Source organism: Rosa chinensis, chromosome 2 (genome assembly GCF_002994745.2).
Source record: "Rosa chinensis cultivar Old Blush chromosome 2, RchiOBHm-V2, whole genome shotgun sequence".
NCBI classification, from domain to species: domain Eukaryota; kingdom Viridiplantae; phylum Streptophyta; class Magnoliopsida; order Rosales; family Rosaceae; genus Rosa; species Rosa chinensis.
In genome coordinates, this window is record NC_037089.1 from 80184901 (window position 1) to 80204939 (window position 20039).

Consider the following 20039-nt stretch of genomic DNA (forward strand, 5'->3'; position numbering starts at 1 on the left):
AGTTTACAAAAAATAAATATAATATTTTTTGGTATAATTATTGTCCTTAATAGTCATTTTATAGTAGGTTATATATGTTATTTAATCATTCATAATAGAGTGAGGTCAAGTGAGTAGATTTGGAGGTCACAATAGAAACTCTCCTACCCAAATTTGAATTTATTACTTTTTTGTTTTTTGTTTTTTTGTTCTCTCCTCATGGTTAATTCTTTATTTAATTCACAAAACCATTAGTGTTAACTTCATTAAAATCTTTGCAATATTCTTTATAAACACTTAAAGTAAAAAATTAAAACACGAAAAAAAAATCAATATTTTCTTCATTGCTCATAGTTGTTAACTTACTAATATTTTGAGATAGATTGAAATAGACAGAAACTGAAAGAAAAAAAAAAGGAAGTAAATCAGATTATGATTTTATTTGGAAACTTTAATATATTTTAGTTTTGTTATTAGTATAAATTAAATGAGAGATTTTTGTTAAAAAAAATTCTTTTTTAATTGGATATGTCATATAAGAATATTTTTGGAAAGAGAAATGGGTTAGATAGTAAATTTAATAATGGAAAGTAAATAGGGTAAACAAAGTAAATGAAAGTAAAAAATTAAAACACGAAGAAAAAAAATCAATCTTTTCTTCATTGCTCATAGTTGTTAACTTACTAATATTTTGAGATAGATTGAAATAGACAAACATTGAAACTGAAAGAAAAAAAAATGGAAGTAAATCAGATTATGATTTTATTAGGAAACTTTAATATATTTTAGTTTTGTTATTGGTATAAATTAAATGAGAGATTTTTGTTAAAAAAAATTCTTTTTTAATTGGATATGTCATATAAGAATATTTTTGAAAAGAGAAATAGGTTAGATAAGTAAATTTAATAATTGAAAATAAATAGGGTAAACAAAGTAAATGATAGGTCACAATAGCGGAATAGCCGCACCCATCTTATATATATATATGCTATGCACACTTGGCTATCTCAAAAACTAGAGCATGCCCATAAACCATTGAATGCTCTCTCTCCTTTCTTCTCTCTTCAGAGCATCAATGGCTGTGTTTGTGGTGGTACTACTCTGTGTGCTCTTTGTGCTCTGTTTCTGCTCTGCTTTGCTAAGATGGAATGAGGTGAGGTACAGGAAGAAGGGTCTTCCTCCAGGCACAATGGGCTGGCCAGTCTTTGGAGAAACCACAGAGTTCCTCAAGCAAGGACCAAGCTTCATGAAAAACCAGAGAGCTAGGTGAGATTATGTTTCCAACTCTTGCTTTTGCTCACCAGGTGTTAGTGTTAGTTACTCTGTTTCTCCTCTGTATTTAGTAGCTTTGGTCTTTTTATTTTCTGAACTCTGGTTTTTTTTTTTTTTTTTGAAAAGCTGAACTCTGGTTTTTTGTGACAGGTATGGTAGTTTTTTCAAATCCCACATACTGGGGTGTCCTACCGTAGTTTCCATGGATCCAGAGGTGAACAGATACATCCTAATGAACGAAGCTAAAGGCCTCGTTCCCGGGTACCCTCAATCGATGCTGGATATCTTGGGCAAGTGTAACATTGCAGCTGTTCATGGCTCCACTCACAAGTACATGAGAGGGGCATTGCTTGCCCTCATTAGCTCAACCATGATCAGAGACCAGATTTTGCCCAAGATTGATGACTTCATGAGAGCCCACCTCAGTGGTTGGGGGAACCAAGTCATCAACATCCAAGAAAAGACCAAAGAGGTTTGTGTGGCAGAGAAGAAAATCCATGTGAAGTTTTCCACACTTTGTATTGGTGCAATTTCTGATGTTGTTTCAACTGTTTTACGCAGATGGCGCTTCTTTCGTCGCTTAAACAGATTGCAGGCATTGAATCAAGCTCGGGTTCTCAGGCATTCAAGGCCGAGTTCTTCAAGCTTGTGTTGGGAACTCTCTCATTGCCCATTGATCTTCCTGGCACAAATTATCGCCGCGGATTTCAGGTATATTATGTCACCAATCACATTATTTTTTTTGTAATATGGTCGAGTGGTTTGTGAGATTTATGGAAGATGTAATAATTGAGAGTTGAACCATGTTATGCAGGCGAGGAAAAATATTGTTAGCATGTTGAAGCAACTAATAGAAGATAGAAGGGCTTCTTCAGAGGAAGTCCACCATGACATGCTTGGTGGATTGATGAGAAGTGATGATCAGAACAGATACAAACTCACTGATGAAGAAATAATCGATCACATCATCACGATTATGTATTCGGGCTATGAGACTGTTTCGACCACATCAATGATGGCGGTTAAGTTCCTTCATGATCATCCACAAGCGCTTGAAGAACTCAGAGTAAGTTAAAGAATATGGTGTTCTTTGAATACTTGTTACATTTCTCATGTTTCTTTTACTGACTTCAAATTTTACTATTTACAGAAAGAACATTTGGCAATCAGAGCCAGAAAAAGGCCCGAGGATCCCATTGACTGGAATGACATGAAATCTATGCGGTTTACTCGTGCGGTAAGGGATCATTTCCTAGCTTTGTTTTCATCATTTGCCCTATGAATCATAGCAATTTAGTTAATAAACTCTTGCTGTTTTTTTTTACCGCAGGTGATATTTGAGACCTCAAGATTAGCTACTATTGTAAATGGGGTTTTGAGGAAAACCACTCAAGATATGGAACTAAATGGTGAGTAGTCTAAGCTGGAAAGTTTCACAAGCATATAAGATACAGATATAAATAGATATTTCGTATAGTTCTGGGTTGTATTATAACTATGGGCTCAAGAAACTATTTGCAGCTAGCATTACATTATTGGCACTTTTTGGCAAAATTATGTTGAAGCAGTGGATAGACATGACTCAATGATTTACAATGGCATTTTATACCAAAACAGCTAGACAATACATTAAAGAATAATTCTTCAGAACATGGAAATACCCTTTTTTTTTTTCTGACATCAAGAAAATTTAAGTTGCATTTTCAACATGGTTTTCAGTGGCTGGGAATCTTGATAAGATTTCTGGTGGACCATTGCTTGGAATAATTCCTAATCAGAGCTATTCTTGGATTGCTTGAACAGGGTTTTTGATACCAAAAGGATGGAGAATCTATGTTTATACAAGAGAGACTAACTACGATTTGTTTACGTACCCTGATCCATTAACCTTCAATCCATGGAGATGGATGGTGAGTTTCACTGTGACTCTATTTTCATGGAAATGTATCAGATTCATTTTCTAGTCATGGTGGTAATAATTTTCTTGACTTGAAAATGCAGGATAAGAGCTTGGAGTCTAACAACTTTATATTCGGGGGAGGTACTAGGCTGTGTCCAGGAAAGGAGTTGGGAATAGCAGAAATTTCCACATTCCTACACTACTTTGTAACTAGATACAGGTTAGTGACTAAAAACCCAAATCAGAAATCTATAATTTTCCGATTACAATATAAAACTATCATTAGTTTTTTTTTTAATGGTTTTTATTTGATCTATTATTTGCAGATGGGAAGAAGTTGGGGGAGATAAACTGATGAAGTTTCCAAGAGTTGAAGCGCCAAATGGACTGCACATTAGGGTTTCAAATCTGACTAACTAGTTTGTATAAACAAGTATATAGCAGTAGCATATCAGAGTGAGAGAAAAAAAGAAATGATGGTGTATGATAACGTGCTAACACATTAGAAATCAATGAAAATCAGCATTTTCGTTTTGTCAACTATTGTTCTGATGCAATCACAGAGACTATAATAAAAAAAACCTCTGCGTGGTGCTTGGTATGACAGTCTAGAGCAGTAGAATTGAATTCTTCACGAAAGTTCTACAGTACCAACTCCAGATCCCGGTGGCGTTAGATTAGGGATTAGGCAATGTGCCAATCCAATGGCTCTAACTCCGGAGTTTTCAATACTCCAGAACACTACATAATTTTTTTATGAATATTGATAGAACTGTGCATATGGAACTTAAAATAGTTTACATACCTGTGTTTGGGGTTTGAGGCTTTTGACACAATGTAGCTTCAAAAGGCTTTGAAGTGAAGCAAATCAAATATTAGAGACTGCAAAATAGCCAGATTCTAAACCCTATTGCCACCTCTTTGGAATTTTCCACCTGTGATTTGAATAGAAAAGTTTTTTCAGGACTCATGTTTTTCTTTGATCATCCGACACTCGTCAAATAAAAGATACAACTACACTTTTGGGCCTTATCATGATTGCAATGCGGAGAGGATGGAGCAGTCTCGTTTTGGGCTGATATCAAGCGTAGCCCATAAGATAAAGAAATTCAGTCTCTGTAAAGCCTGTATACTTTGTTTTGGGTTTATGAGTCACTATAGTATTAGGACAAGGTTTTAGAGTTTAGGATAGCGCAAACGTTACGGTTTGAACATTTTTTATGGTAGGAATATAGGTTTCTATCACTTAATGTAAAACGATAACGGAAATTCCCTATTGGGTTGATTGGAACACGAGAATGGGAAACAGAGTTGTCCTCCTTATGAAATGATGAAATGAGTTAAAAACTTCTATTTCTGCCGTTCGTAAGTAGTCGGAAATTGAGAATAGAAAATGATCAGAATGATGTGAGGAAGCATTTAAAGGATTATTATGATCTGTTCGATTTTCGCAAACAAACTCCAACATGAACAAGTCTAAGGTCAAATATGGAATCTTTACGGGCCATGTAATTCTGGTTCTTGGGTCTTATTTTGGGTCGTTAAAAGCTTGCTATGAAACGTAAAGAAGAAGGTGAGGGTTTGCTTAACATGAACTTAGCCCAAACCAATGTGAGCGCATGTGAGCCACCACACCTCCTAAAATCATTGCTTGAATTAAGGCAGTCCATTTCACTAATTCACTCCCTAATCCCTATAACTGTTATTGGACACAAACTAGCTCTCATACTGTCATACACGCTTACCATTCTAATCCCACACGCTTTTCATATTACTTTTTCACTTTTTGAATTAGTAACGTTTACGCCCGTATAAGTTGAACGTCCAAAGTCCAATCTCTAAAAGAAACGTTTGGCAAAAGCAATCTACTGTTTTTCGTTACCCTACAATATAATTTCAATTATTAAATCGTTCTCTTTTAAGCTCTAATCCGTAGCCTAAACCATCTTTGTGGTGGAAGATGCAAAGAACTTAGACCTTGTTAAACACAAACTCAACCTCATAATCTCCTAGAGTCTTTCCTAATCAATCACTCTCCTCCCCTTTGAACAATTCCATTGACCCTCTAAATCTCGGACACGTTCCCCCTTTCCCTACTAACATCCCATCACTCGTGCCGCACTCCCCGCCCCCCTCGCACGTGCAACCCACGTCTCCCTCCTCCTTTTATATGAAATAGTTGTGAGAGACTACCCCAAACACTCTCAAACTATCCCGATCTCTCTCTGTCATCTCTGAGTTTCTCTTCGACAACAATGGCGACTCCGACCCATTTGCTTAAGGATGAGCTCGACATTGTGATCCCTACCATACGAAACCTCGATTTCCTCGAGATGTGGAGGCCATTCCTCCAGCCCTACCACTTGATCATTGTCCAGGACGGCGACCCCACCAAGACCATCAAGGTCCCCGAGGGATTTGACTATGAACTCTACAACCGTAACGACATTAACAGAATGCTTGGCCCTCGCTCCAATTGCATTTCCTTTAAGGACTCCGCTTGCCGTTGCTTCGGTTACATGGTCTCCAAGAAGAAGTACATCTTCACCATTGACGATGATTGCTTTGTAAGTCCTCCTCCTCACTATTTTCTGTGTTTTGTTTGGTTTTTCGAGATAGAGATTGTAATTTGTATGTGATGTTTGTGCCCTTTGATTTGTATGTGATCGCTTGATCGAAGAGATCATGAGGTGAATGCATTGTAATATTGATCGCATTCTCTTGGAGATATAGGCTTGATATGTAGGTTGAATTGTGCATAATTCAAATTTGCAAGATTGTTTCCCAAGTAAGATTTGAGTTTCTGATACCATCATCACACCATTCTAAAATTTGGAAGTTTTAGCATTTAGGTTTGGTTGCACTGACTTATCTGTTGGAACTTTGTTTGTATGCGAAACAGAGTGTTGGTTTTTGTATTATAATGCAACTTGCTTCTGTATTTTGCTCTCTTATTTTTGAACTACTTTGATCACATTGTTTGCACTACAAGTTTGAAATACAAGTTTTATATGTGAAGGTGGAGTCCTTCGATTTATTGGCATCTTGTGTCAATGATCTTGGTTCTTCTGTGTAATTTTTGCTATGATCTAATGTTCTTAGGTTGCACAAGACCCATCTGGCAAACTAGTGAATGCACTGGAGCAGCACATCAAGAACCTTCTTTGCCCATCCACCCCATTTTTCTTCAACACCCTCTATGACCCTTTCAGAGAGGGTGCGGATTTCGTCCGTGGATACCCTTTCAGTCTCCGTGAGGGTGTCCCAACTGCTGTTTCTCACGGTCTTTGGCTCAATATCCCCGATTATGATGCACCTACTCAGCTTGTGAAGCCTCTTGAGAGGAACACCAGGTAGGCGCTTCCTTAAATTGCAAGTATATATTGATTTTTATATTTATATATACTATGTGATATAATGGTGAAAATTATGCTTATGAAGGTATGTGGATGCTGTTCTGACAATTCCAAAGGGCACCCTGTTCCCCATGTGTGGTATGAATTTGGCTTTCGACCGTGATCTCATTGGCCCTGCAATGTACTTCGGACTCATGGGTGATGGCCAGCCAATTGGACGTTACGATGATATGTGGGCTGGCTGGTGTATCAAGGTCCCTTTTCCTCTTTGTTTACGTTTCATCTGGATTGTTATGCTACTATTGAGTATTAACAAGCAATATGTGGTATGTGACTGAATGTTTAGGTGATCTGTGACCATTTGGGGCTGGGAGTGAAGACAGGTCTGCCTTATATCTATCACAGCAAGGCAAGTAACCCATTTGTGAACCTGAGGAAGGAATACAAAGGCATCTTCTGGCAGGAAGAGATCATCCCTTTCTTTCAGGCCGCTGTTCTCCCCAAGGACTGCACCACTGTGCAAGCCTGCTACATCGAACTGTCCAAGCAGGTGAAGGACAAGCTCGGCAAGGTAGATCCCTACTTCGACAAGCTGGCCGATGCCATGGTCACATGGATTGAAGCTTGGGATGAGCTCAACCCAAGCGGACCTGGTGCTAAAATTGCAAAATAAATTTTTGTTTTAACATAAACTGAAAATTCGACCCAAAAAAAAAACATAAACTGAAAATTGATTCAACTGCTATTGCTCTTATATTACTGTACTTGGCATTGTCATTAGTTTAGTCACTGTATCTTTTATCCTCCTGAGCCATTTTGGTCAGGGCTTGAATTTTCGGCAGATGTAACTTTATTTATTAACTTCGTCCAATGAGGATAGTGCAATAAAAAATATATGTAGCTGGTTTAGCATTTCATTCTACACATGAATGTTTGTCTTATGACTATGACAGAAAATTCTTTAAAAGTCCTGTTGGAAATCCTGGATTTTGATTTCAATTACATTTGTTGTTGGTGGCAGAATAGCATCTACAGAAGTGTAGAACTGTATTTCTGGATTTTGAATGGTATAAAAGAACACTTTTGTGCTGCAAAATTTTCGATCTAAATGCAGAAATGTAATGACTTCATGAAATGATTGAAATCCATAAGATTATAAGAGACATGAGAATCACAATGGGAACAAAACAGAATCACTATTTCACTACTACCATTAGATTCAACTCCTTGTTAACCATTGTAGCGGATTTACTATTACAATTACAATTTGGAAATGTACAATCAACAGGATCCCCACAGGAATATACATACAACAGAACGGATAGAAGTAACCCACCTCATGCAATCCAAAACGTCCGCATCAGCAGCACAATTGAGCCCATCCAATTTCATTATGGAAGCACTTCACCAAAATGCAGGAAAACTAATGGCTTGCATAAATCTTAAGGTCAAACTAATCCCTAATCTTAGATTGGATGCATTTGTGAGACAAGATTAAGCATAAGCATATGTAAATGCAAAAGTCGATGCACAAATCATGATTAGTGTCAGCAGAGAGATATACTGTCGAGAACCAGCATTTGGCAAATATGGAAAGGCGTCTGGAGGTGGCATTACACAAGTATCACCATTGAAAGAGATTCTTCTCGGGAAAGCCCAACCCTTCTCAAAAGTGAAAGTTGCTGGATTCTTCCGGAAAAGCAGCTCTGACTGCACATTACCGACAGGCCCCGATTGCATCAGCAGATCGTTGTAGAACTTGATTCCCCACAGCATTGCAGTATCATCTGTTAGAAAGAAAAACAAATTACAATTCCCCACTTGGCAGCTTCCAATATGTATAAACAAGGATGAGCAACATGTACAGAAGTTCTAGAATATCATCAAACACTTCAAGTACAAGTCAGCTCTCATAATACACTGAAAGCAAAGAACACATGAACAAAAAAAGTAACTAATGATAACATACTTATGGTTCCATAAGGGGTCAAGGACTTTGAGTTGAAGCTGAAAACTTGGGTCAGATTGTCAAAGTTTGGATGCTGGATAACCAAATTCCAATCTGAATAATTCCTGCTGTAGTCAAAGTTTGTAACTGTAACCTTCACTCGCCAGTATTCTCTGTAATTCAGCTTGACATGCCAATGAACTCTGATCGGGCACATATGGCGAGTACATCGAACCAAAGGCGAATTTTTTTCAGCAGCTGAAACAACTGAAGCCAAATATGGAGACTTTGGACTGCAAATATAAAGACATAGTAAATGTCTTATGGAGGATATAAGAAAAAAATATCGTCTTTATAATCAGAAAAAAAAAAGTTCAAATGAAAGCATATGGTTGAGGGAGCTCACTCTACACAGCTTCCTGGATGAGTTATGTTGTTTTGACAGCCACAAGAACATATTGGGCAGGGCACTACTGTGTCATTGTAGAACGAAGACAGTGAGACACAGCAAGCAGGAGTTTTCTGAGCCAGAAACTGTGAATATGTGCATGTCAACTTCCATGTCACTGCGACGGATTAGTTTAAGGTTAAAACAAAATATTTCTTAGCAAAATACTGCATTTTAGGAGATATCTAAACTTATAACAACTTACTCATGACTTGAGAGACTCGCCTTTTATCTGGAGAAAAGTATTTAGTTGGTTTGACAACTCTTGCAGCACCACAAGTGTACCCTGGTCCAGGTCCCATTAGAGTGAAGTTTTTTGGATGCTTAACTGTTCTATTGCTGGTTCCCGCTTGACCAACACTTAGTTGAAAAGAAGCTGCAGCGTTGGCTGGATCCTGCATCCATGAACTCAGCACTCCACCTTTGCAGCAATTGGAATATTGCTTATTGTACGGAGTTCCAGGGAGTAGATCAATAATGGTTGGTTTCTTTTTACAGCAATGCGGGGGAGTTGTCTTAAATCTTGAACAGTCCCCTTGCTCGGTAGCTTGTCCTCCGACCATGTCCCAAATCACCTCCTTCTTTGCCCATGTCCATCCTAGCGACCACCCTGGTGCTTGAATGTGTCTATACTGCTGGTAGTTATAAATGGTAACAACAGCCTGTTTATATAAGGTGTGTTGCTGGTTAGATGTTTACCTTATTCTTAAAAAAGATACAGATATTTACCCTATCGTTTTGAAGACAACCATTATGCATGCAACTAATGTGAAAAATAAGTTTCCATTAGCTCAAAACTCAAAATCGTACTTACAACATAGCCATCAGGGGTCCAGCTTATAATATCCCACTTAATCGTGATGTTGCCATTGGGATCAAGAGGATCATATGCATCTGGAAATAAACAAGGAGGAAAGAAACAAAGAAACAATGAACACTTTGAGGATGTTAATCTTGAATGAGAAGTTTCGAAAGTTAACTGCTCCTGAATTAGCTAAACTGACCAAAATATCTTTTTCCAGTATTCCTTCCTCTATAATAAATACTTGGAATTCTGACAAAGAACTCCAACTGGTGAAAAGCTTCAGTCTTTCTATGATTCACTAAGAGAGTAATGAAAACGAGATCGGTTCTTTGGTGTGAATTAAAAAACAAGAACCGAGCTATTTCCATAACATGTCATATGCAAATGCGCATCTTTAATACTGCATCAAAAGGAATCCAGGTCGCTAATGAGACTCAAAACACAGAACAGAGGATCCTGCTTTCTGTGTGACTTGAAATGATCCCAAAATGAGCACAGGCTAGGTTTCTCTTCTCCATTGTTGGTAAACAAGAAAACAAGAACAACCCTTTCATTTCAAACTCTTGAGAACTAATGCAACATGCAGAGTAGACTATATATTCTACACGAGCAATAAAAAATTTTGAGCTCAACAACACATCCACTCAAACAACACCAAACACAAAAAATTCTTAATTTCTTTTTGGTTGAGATCAAATTCTTAATTTCACTACCAAAGAAATCAAGGGAAACTGAAAGATTGAACCTTTTTTATAGTCATAGAAAACCCATTTCATCATCCGTCAGACTCAATCCCCTAAACCTTACCAAACCTCACAACTACACCCTCAACAAACCCAATTCACCAAAATGACCACATTTAGGCAAAACTCCACAAACAGAATCAAAAACCTCATAAAGATTCCAGCTTTAGAAAGATTGAACTAGGAAGAGGAAGATTTGAACGAACCTGTTGAGCTGAAGCTGAAGCAACAAAGCCCAAATAGAAGGACAGTGGCAAAACTGGTTAACTCGGACAACAGAAACCCCATTTTTCCTGTTAGATTGTCCTCGAATGTCTGTGTTCAACTCTTGGGGACCACAATCACAAACAGAAACAAGCAAGAAAGAGATGAAGAAAGAGAATGAAAAGAAACTAGTACGCGGAAGCTGGTTAGTGTGTGCCAATCACTCTGCAAGTCTCTGCTTGCCAAGTGCCATTGTCGGGTAAAACAAATACCAAAACTAAAAGTCTTACGATAAATTTTTCCTTTTGTTTGATAAATAAAATTAATTGCGTCTTGCACTAAAATATTAATATGCGTTACAGTTGTGAAGCTTCTTGATAACAATTCGCAGTTTCACACTCACGGACTCGCCCTAAAAAACGAAAAGAAGAAAATGGAAGGAAAAAAAAATGGTTTTGAACTGTATTTGGCAATTGGAAACCTCTAGAAAAATTAGTGCAGTCAAATTCAACTGTATGTGATTGATCCATTGTCGTCTTTCCACTATGTTTCTTTTCACATTTTCCATTTCAGACTATGATCTTAGAGTTCCAAGCTATCGAAAAGCTTCCACTTCTAATAATACAATCAATGATATAGCTTTATTAGATTCATGTTCCAATGAATGAATCCAATCTAATCTAATCTATAGTAATATGGTGGCGCATTTTGTGGCACCATTTCTGTTTTACTTATTGTGTGACAATGACTGGTTCTACATGCTGAAGTACAACTATTAAGCTTACATTATATTATTATAATGACTTTCCAAAAAAAAGCACTCGATCTATTACATACTCCATTCTTTCTTACAAGTATTGTATAATTACAATAAGGATAAGATCACAAGTCAGGGCATGCCAATCTTCTCCCTTTTCAAACTTTGTATGACAAGGTTTTGAGAAGGCGGTATTGCAGAGTTTTTTTTGTAAATGTACTGGCAAGCATCTTCTCACTTAAAAGAAATACAACACTACATTTAATAAGGTAAAGAAAATAGAAAAGTTTTACGATACATTGATGTACCGATACGTGAAGTATATTTAATTTGTTACAGAGGTGGATTATTTCAATACAGAAATATAATTGTTTCAAACTAGTCTATCACTGTATGAAACCAGTTTACCTTTGAATCGAATTAATATACTCGATGTACCGGTACAGTGATTTATTATAGGTGAACCCAAGAAATTGATATAAAAAGTTTATAGAACATTTAAGGGGAAATCATGTCATGATTTGTGGATTATGTGTGAATGCTGGTTTTGGGTCATGAGTTTGGAAAGTTTGATAGGTAAATTATGACCGCTGCACTGTGATGCATCTTTACCAAGTAATTGTTGTCGTTAAAGACTCTCATAAAAAGTAAAATATAAAAGAACACACCTCTGATGGCCATAATAAAATAAAAACAAAAACACTTATGTCAGTTTAGCAAGTAGTACAATAATAACACACCCTTAGGAGTCAACAATAAGAATCGTTTTTTAGAGTACACTACAAAGCTCACTCTTAAAACAAGCAAACCACCTAGCACACTCTTATCACATGTACCTTTTAGTAATACGCTGAAACAAAGAAAAATTAGAGCTCAAAAGAGGATTAAATGTGACAAAGAATCCTCTATCTTCCTTTGCGATCTTTCCCACTCAAAAAAAAAAAAAAAACTGTCCACCCTTTCTTCTTTTTTTTAAAACAAAAAGAGAAAGGCACAACACTAAACTAAAAAATGAAAATATGAACCCTATATGGACCCAAAACCCAGCCAAAATGTTCAACAAGGCCCAACTTAGAGAAACCCTAGCATCCCAATACCAAGCCCAAACAACCCAACTAAGACAAACTCAAAAGGAAAAGTCAATCTCTGCCAAGTGCTGCCACCGCCACCCTTGTCATCGAAAATCGACCATGTGTACGACTATGTACCCGTTGGCATAGCCACCACCACTGAAAGCAGCAATCGTACAACCGACCAACCAAGGCAGAGAATTTGTAGTTAGTTCTGACTCAGAGCAGACCAGTGCCACTTCTGTGCAATCCAGACCACCCCAGCCTGCCATCAAAAAAATATAATTAAATAACTTTTACCAACGATCATTTCTTCATCAGTCATTATAGAATCACTTATTCTTCGATTGCTATTGTAGAGTCATCTCTGACTTTAATATTTTTTTGTTGTTGTATTTTTGTAGAATCAAGAGTTATGAAAATAGATGTTATTATATAACCCAAAGAGATCGTCTTAAAAGTTAAAAAAACTTCTCTAATAATCATTAAATAATTATAATAATAATGAAATTCAGTACATTATTACTGATATAATTGCACCCCAAATAATTCTTATTCCACTACTTACCGGCTCATTTTTGAAGCCATTTACTAAATATTAGAAACAAAATTGCAAAGTATGTGTAATGTACGTAGTATATTTAGACAAATAGAAAATTGTGAAGCAGCGCCCGGAAAAAGGAAAGGAAAGCAGCCCCCAAAAACAGACGAGTCAGCGATTTGACTTCCCTCCTCCAATTCCAAGCAAATTCCGAATTCCTAGTTTCCGATATGCCCTAACACAGAAAAGTCCTCTTCTTCAACCCTAAAACCATTCAAACCTAATTACTTTTCCCACAAGAATCCGGGTTTCCCATAATATGGGACATTAAAGAATGCATTTTTAGACTCTCATATTCTTCTTTCCCCTAATTAATCTTCCATTTCGACGACGAAGACGACCTCCATGGCTGCTGCATCTGAAGCTAGCGCCCAACCCATTGGCGCCACCGAGATTAATTGGGACAAGTATGTTTCTTTCTCTCTGTTTCATCAATTCCCAAATCCCCATTTTCATTGATTCGTATCTTGTATTGAGTTTAATGTGTAATCTTGAATTAAAGGGGTTTCTGAAACTGGGTTTGTGTTTGATATGGATTTGGGTGCTTGAATTGTTGAATGTTGGGTGATATATGTGTTGGGTTTGATAGAGTTTTATGTGGGTGGAGCTGGATTGTTGAACAAACTTGCTGTGGAATCTTGAATTAGTTGGAGGGATTCTGAAACTGGGTTTGTGTGTAATATGGGATTTGGGTAATTGATTGATTGAGTGTTTTGTATCCCAAACTTATGATGCAGGCTAGATAAGACTAAATTTTATGTGGTTGGAGCTGGATTGTTTACAGGGGTCACAGTGGCACTGTACCCAGTTTCTGTTGTGAAAACCAGGCTACAAGTTGCTACAAGTGAATCTGTAGAGAGAAATGCATTGTCTGTAATCAAAGGCATTTGGAAAGCGGATGGTGTTCCTGGTTTGTATAGGGGATTTGGCACAGTCATAACTGGGGCTGTTCCGACTAGGGTTATATTCATGACTGCTCTCGAGACCACAAAGGTGGCTGCTTTCAAGTTGGTTGAGCCATTCAAATTTTCTGAACCGACGCAGGCCGCTTTGGCTAATGGACTGGCTGGAATGACTGCTTCGCTTTTCTCTCAGACCATCTTTGTTCCTATTGATGTGGTAAATGCTAGTTTCCTTTCTAGAACATGGTTTGTTTGAGTTTTGTGTCTGGGGTCTGAAGCTGTTTGGTGGGTTTTGTGTAGGTTAGTCAGCGGTTGATGGTGCAAGGCTATTCAGGGCATGTGAGGTACACTGGGGGGATGGACGTTGCTCGTCAGATTTTGAAGACCGACGGCATCAGGGGATTTTATAGAGGATTTGGACTTTCCATTATGACCTACTCTCCATCCAGTGCTGTATGGTGGGCTAGTTACGGTTCAAGCCAGCGCCTAATCTGGAGGTGAGATGTGATGATTTGTTACCTGTTAAATAATAATGCTGGAAGAGCTTGTCTGTCCCAAATGACTAAAACTCAGTCAAGTTATTTTAACTATGGGTATGTGCTGTTCATATTTTGTACCTTTAGAATTTATGGTGGCCATTTTATTATCATTTCTTCTGTTAAAGATATGAGTTCAATGTCCTGTGCGGCCTTTACTAGGGAATGTCTCACTTAGATTTACAATTGGAGAACGTTTTGGAACATGATAATTATGCTGGTAGTAATCATCATGCATTGTGACTTTGTTGGTTGTTAACTTGTTACTTGTTAGGGCTTTCTTTTTCTGTTTATTTTAAATAAGCCAGCTGGTTGTATAGGAAGTCTGAAGTCCAGTATGCCAATTGATTTTCTTTGAGTTGATTAATGGAGTTCATTCCTTTTAGGCATAAGAAAAGTTAAACGAGTTTAAGTGAATCAAATACTCTTTCATCAACAGTTCAAGTTCTTAATTGCTTGAAAAAAGATATATATCTCACTATCGCATTATTCCTATTCATTGAGCAGTTTCTTTGGCCATGGCTCAGATGAAGCTCCCCCTAGCGTGGGGAAAATAATGTCAGTTCAAGCTACTGGTGGGATTATTGCGGGTGCAACAGCTTCCTTCATAACAACCCCTTTGGACACAATAAAGACACGCTTACAGGTATTATAACCAGTTGATATATGTGGTTACCTTGCAGCTTGCTATCTTCATTTCTCCTATCTACTTTGTGTCTTCTTCTCATAATTGTTGCTGTATTATAGGTCGGACACGAAAAGAGACCCACTACAAGTGAAGTTGTTAAAAGCTTGATTAGAGATGATGGTTGGAAAGGTTTTTACAGAGGGCTAGGTCCAAGATTTTTCAGCATGTCCGCATGGGGCACTTCGATGATATTGGCTTATGAATATCTGAGTATGGACTCTTACCTTTATGCTGCCTTATTACACTTGGGTCTCCTTCTCAAGATATTTTTGTTACATCATGTTTACCCGAAATGGTTCAACTTCTAGGTTCAGTTTACTTTTAACATATAGTATAGGGAGTAAGAAAAGTTCTGGAAATACCAACTTCCTGTTATTTGGGTTGCTAAGCACGATTTACAGAAGCATATTTAATATTCTGATGTCTGTTTTCTTGTTCTTTCAGAGCGAGTATGTGCAAAAGATGAATAGATGTCAGGCTACTATCGGTCTACAACCTTTTCTTCTCTGAACTCTCATGCAAGTATAGATATTTGGTTCCGGGGTTGGCTAGTAATAAGCAATCAAAAGGCTGTTACTTTGATTTTGAATCCAGACCCGAGATTTTGAAAAACTCATTATGATACTGACCTTCAGAGAGATCTTGTAATTCTTTGAAGAATTTTACCTAGATCCTTATATTGCCCGTAGGATTTAATTGAATTGATTTGAGCAATAGCAACCCACATTTTTTCTTCTGTACCGCAAGTGTATCTGAGCAAGAGATTTTGACTACTGATTCAGTTATTTCACATAATTTCTTCTCCTGTATTGTTATCTGGATATTGAATTTGTTCACCAGAAAGATTATGATTATAGAAAATGTTCAACATTTATAGCTCAAATGTTTGATTCATGCTGTTATCAGTTATCTACAAAGATTACTTTGTTAGAATTTTTAGTTTCTGAACCATAAAAATTCCAAATTATGTACATGGGGTTTGAAACCTAGAACTATTTTCGTCAACTTTTGGCTGTCTTGCAATGAGTCGGATAAATATTTTCAAGACGAAATAGATCAAATCTCGCTGCAAAAATAGTGAGAAGTAGTTTGCACCAATACATGGACAAATCACGACATACCATTTAGATCTAGTGGCTTATTAGACTTGTCAGGCCTGCTAATCTCAACCTCTAATTGGCTTCTCCAATACAGCTGAGAAGAAGAGCTCATCTCCAAGCTTATCATTCTTGGGTACTACCCTCCATAGTAGTGGCTTGTAGCCTAACCTGTTAAACTCCTCCAAATACAGCTTCATATCCTCTTTATGACAGAAGAACCTGTCTATCCAAAGAAGACCCTTTGGCCGAAGGACGCGATCCCAATCAAACAGAACAAATTGAAGAAGTTCAATTCCTATCCAGCCATCCAAGAACAAAGTGGAATGGATAATGTCAAGGGTATTGTCAAAGAAAGGCAATCTTGAGCCAATTGATGTGTAAAGAGGAAGAAGGCCTCTTAAGGCTATGACCTCATTGAAAGGAGCACCTAAGTTTAGTGTACTTGATGCAATGGTGACATTTTTTTCCCTCATCACAGCAGCAAAATTACCAGTTGTAGGGCTATAGTCTAGGCCGATTCTTATCTCCCCCGGCTTTAAGCTAAGGACTTCATCAATGGTGAACTCTGCTGATACAGACTCATTCGTAGGAACATTCCACCCGTGTTGTGAAATGTTGAAACAGCTTGAGCATTTGAAGAACCCTCTTCTGTCTGCGGTTTCTTTAGAAACAAGGCAAGAGTAGTCTTTGCACTTGTAATTGTTCCATAAGATGTTGGCATCACTAGGTTGAGTCCAAAGGGAGGCGTTTATAGGAAATGGCTTAGTGTAGTGTGGAGGTGATTTTGTGAAGCATCTTCTTCTTGGCAATGGATCACAACCGTGAACTATAAGCTTCTGAGCTATTTGCGAATCATCTGGACACGCACTGTGAACCTTGTAACTCATAAACCGGTCCAAGTTGGAGGCCATTTTGGCACAAGCCAACCCAATTGATGGAGTTAGTGCATCCACCCCAAGAAAATTTTTCTTCCCAACTAGCCTGTTTGGTTTTGGTGAAATGTAACTACGAATCTCACCTGATTTGAAGACATTCCCACTCATAAACTGTTCTTCGGCTTCACCTTCTTCAGGATCACTGAAATCTTCATCCACATTGCTTACCTCATTATTAGCAGAGGGAGAATTCTTACTGCTCTCTGATAAGCTAACAGCAATTTTGTCCAAAGAAATGGCAATGTAAAGTACCTGCTCTGAAAACTTTGCGATCACTTTTGATTCTGAAGTTTCATCATGCAGCTGCTCCAGTAAAAAACCCAGTTTGATCTGCAAACGAGAGATTTCGCTACGCAGCGAATCAGGTAAAGCAATTAGGCCATGGGAGAGAGAGATGTTGGAGTTAGTAGCAAAGATGCATTTTGGATACGAACTATTGAAGCCGAAAATGAAAACTGTAAGGGGGCTGACAAGGAGAATAGCACATAACATTGTGGAAAGAAGGCATTTGAACTGTTTGGAGGCGCCTTCCTTCTGCATTTCTAAGATGGTTGTTATCTTTCTTGAATTTCTCTGAAAACTGACAACCATTTGAACGTTGACTCGGTCTTGGAGCTCTCAACTTGAAGATCAGTGAAGTTAGGGTCTCTGACTTTTCTATTGCATTTTTTATCTTCTCTAGGTCTGTACCATACTTTATAGTCAGTTTGCTTGAACCCTAAGTTATACCTCAGCATCTTGATCTATGATATTATTAAACTAAAATCATTGCCATATTTCCCCGGCAACAATTTTGCCATTTCAAATCCAATAGTATTGATAAAGATGCACAGCAATTCGGCAACCATATAGAGAAATGGAGACTCGTGCAGATTTTCATGAGACTAAAACAAGAGCTGCTTCACAATAGAAACTCATATCGAACTCAATCGATAAATAAACACATAACAACATTTTCAGAGTGCGTAAGCACTTGTACAAAATTGATGAGTCCAAACATTATACGAAATCACTTCTACTAAAAATCTATTAAATTCTTCAAGATCTTCATGTGGTTGAAGATTGTTAATTCTCATTTTGTCCAAAATGTGACTGATAGTACAAAGACCTGCACCTATGTTAATTACGAACACCCTCCTCATCCTCCTCTTCTTCTTCTTCATCATCATCATCATCACCATCAGAATCACCCTCATCATCTCTAGTTGCCTCTGCATGTTCCTCTAGCAAAGCAGAGAGCGCCGAATCCCCAGCCTTGTCTCCCTTCTCTTCTTTCTCAGTCGCAGTCTTCATCGATTTACCTGCATTCATCTGTTGCAGTACAAATTTGAGACCACAACATCCACAATTCCATCAAAACTTACACATACACGAAAAACCTCGAAAACCAAACAGGGTGTACATATCAAAGCACATACAGCTCTTAGCAGAGTCCTCCTATCCCTCTCTCTTGCATTCTTGATAGCCTGAAAAACAAATTCACAATCCAAACCCATCAACACGAATCACAAATTTTAACATGCTTCGGATTATCACACTCGCAAAATTGTATCAATTAATTCATGAATAATTAGAATCCAAACAAAACCTCCTGGAGCTCCTTCTGCTCGGCTTCAATCTCGGCGGGGTCTTTCCCGACGATCCGCTCGTTGCGACAACAACACTTGGCGCAGACGCCGTGTTCCTTGGCGCAAGGCTGACAGAGCTTGTGGTGGGACTGGCGGACGGCGCGTTTGGTACAACGTTGGCACTTGGTCGGTTCCGTTAGGGGCTTGTACTTGCCGTACTTGCGCTTCCACTCGATCTGTTCCTTGCAGCGTTGGCAGACGCCGGTGATCTCCGACAGCGGCCGGAACCGGCCTCCGACCTCGGTTTCGTTGATTTTGACGCCGGCGTTGGGTTTCCAAGCGAACTTGTTCTTGTGCCGACCGTTGATCATCATCACTACACAGCAAAACCCAAATCGAGACTTGTTCTCACCTGTCAATGGCTGCCTCCGAAAAACAGAGAGGGTGATTTTAGGGTTTAACGTCGGTTTTGAAATCGGGTTTTTCCGACCCGAGTGTGAGGTGGGTAAATGGGATGTGATGAAGGTGATTTGGGCCACGGTTTGGCCCAAATAATATTTATCATGTTCTCAAAGCTTGATTCAATCTGATTGCTTTCTTCAAATCTGATTAAAATTAAATTTGTGTTAGTCTGCTGAACCTACTACTATATTTATGAGTTTATTGTGTCAGTCTAGTCAAGTACCATTTGGTCTAGACTGTCTCTCATTTATAAGTGGGAGGTAATGATTTGGACTCATAATAGACTAGATGTTGTATATAATTTGTTTATTTGATAAAAAAAAAACATTCTACTACTATTGAGCTGACTTAAGTTTATGTCAGCTAGAGCTTAGCGGTATGTGTTATGTGAATGGCAGCAATGTCATCACTATGCAAAGCTCTCCTAGTCTTCCCAGGACTGACATAAGCATACATAATGGCATCAATATTTTGACTATGATAAATTGCAAGAAGGTGACCTATTTCATGTCCAACCACCCATATATATCAAGTCAAACGATATATGCAAGAAGGTGAAAAACGATACTCAACCGAACATTTGAAAGTCCACTTGACTCAAATACTTTCCTCAAGCAAAACACATTTTTACACAATAATCAACACATCATGATAATTGTATGCTCGTATGTGAGCCCCCGAAAATTTTGTTTAATTTTTAGATGGTAATTTTTCACCAATAAGATTTTCGCAAGGTGATTTAAGTGAAGAAATCGATTTCGAAGA

The 20039-nt window shown here is 38.0% G+C and overlaps 6 protein-coding genes across 7 annotated transcripts; 3 read left to right on the forward strand and 3 right to left on the reverse strand.

The window, feature by feature from the left end:
- The first annotated feature begins 980 nt into the window (after positions 1–980).
- On the forward strand, positions 981–3691 carry LOC112190949 (cytochrome P450 85A). The gene is made up of 9 exons (XM_024330467.2): positions 981–1245; positions 1402–1723; positions 1813–1962; positions 2066–2317; positions 2402–2488; positions 2582–2660; positions 3055–3161; positions 3253–3371; positions 3478–3691. The coding sequence occupies exons 1-9, from the start codon at positions 1019–1021 to the stop codon at positions 3569–3571; spliced, it is 1437 nt and encodes a 478-aa protein (XP_024186235.1). The 5' UTR covers positions 981–1018; the 3' UTR covers positions 3572–3691.
- Positions 3692–5332: 1641 nt separating this feature from the next.
- Positions 5333–7431, forward strand: LOC112190422 (probable UDP-arabinopyranose mutase 2). Of its 2 annotated transcripts, XM_024329854.2 has the most exons (5): positions 5333–5718; positions 6254–6504; positions 6593–6761; positions 6854–7194; positions 7226–7431. In XM_024329854.2, the coding sequence occupies exons 1-4, from the start codon at positions 5407–5409 to the stop codon at positions 7178–7180; spliced, it is 1059 nt and encodes a 352-aa protein (XP_024185622.1). In that variant the 5' UTR covers positions 5333–5406; the 3' UTR covers positions 7181–7194; positions 7226–7431. The 2 variants fall into 2 exon arrangements, with proteins under 2 accessions (XP_024185622.1, XP_024185621.1); XM_024329853.2 differs by having other exon boundaries at positions 6854–7431.
- Positions 7432–7678: 247 nt separating this feature from the next.
- Positions 7679–10957, reverse strand: LOC112190421 (protein COBRA). Its single transcript, XM_024329851.2, has 6 exons — positions 10658–10957; positions 9718–9797; positions 9109–9565; positions 8862–9021; positions 8477–8748; positions 7679–8294 (listed from the first exon to the last, which is right to left on the reverse strand). The coding sequence occupies exons 1-6, from the start codon at positions 10737–10739 to the stop codon at positions 8002–8004; spliced, it is 1344 nt and encodes a 447-aa protein (XP_024185619.1). The 5' UTR covers positions 10740–10957; the 3' UTR covers positions 7679–8001.
- Positions 10958–13121: 2164 nt separating this feature from the next.
- LOC112190698 (solute carrier family 25 member 44) lies at positions 13122–16083 on the forward strand. The gene is made up of 6 exons (XM_024330165.2): positions 13122–13490; positions 13821–14202; positions 14286–14482; positions 15029–15167; positions 15269–15419; positions 15654–16083. Exons 1-6 carry the CDS (start codon positions 13429–13431, stop codon positions 15677–15679), a joined length of 957 nt encoding a protein of 318 aa, XP_024185933.1. The 5' UTR covers positions 13122–13428; the 3' UTR covers positions 15680–16083.
- A 24-nt stretch (positions 16084–16107) lies between these two features.
- LOC112185132 (probable methyltransferase At1g29790) lies at positions 16108–17784 on the reverse strand. Its single transcript, XM_040513616.1, has 2 exons — positions 16737–17784; positions 16108–16604 (listed from the first exon to the last, which is right to left on the reverse strand). The coding sequence occupies exons 1-2, from the start codon at positions 17782–17784 to the stop codon at positions 16375–16377; spliced, it is 1278 nt and encodes a 425-aa protein (XP_040369550.1). The 3' UTR covers positions 16108–16374.
- A 310-nt stretch (positions 17785–18094) lies between these two features.
- Positions 18095–19267, reverse strand: LOC112188379 (uncharacterized protein C9orf85 homolog). The gene is made up of 3 exons (XM_024327483.2): positions 18833–19267; positions 18663–18710; positions 18095–18555 (listed from the first exon to the last, which is right to left on the reverse strand). Exons 1-3 carry the CDS (start codon positions 19184–19186, stop codon positions 18364–18366), a joined length of 594 nt encoding a protein of 197 aa, XP_024183251.1. The 5' UTR covers positions 19187–19267; the 3' UTR covers positions 18095–18363.
- Between the last annotated feature and the right edge of the window lie 772 nt (positions 19268–20039).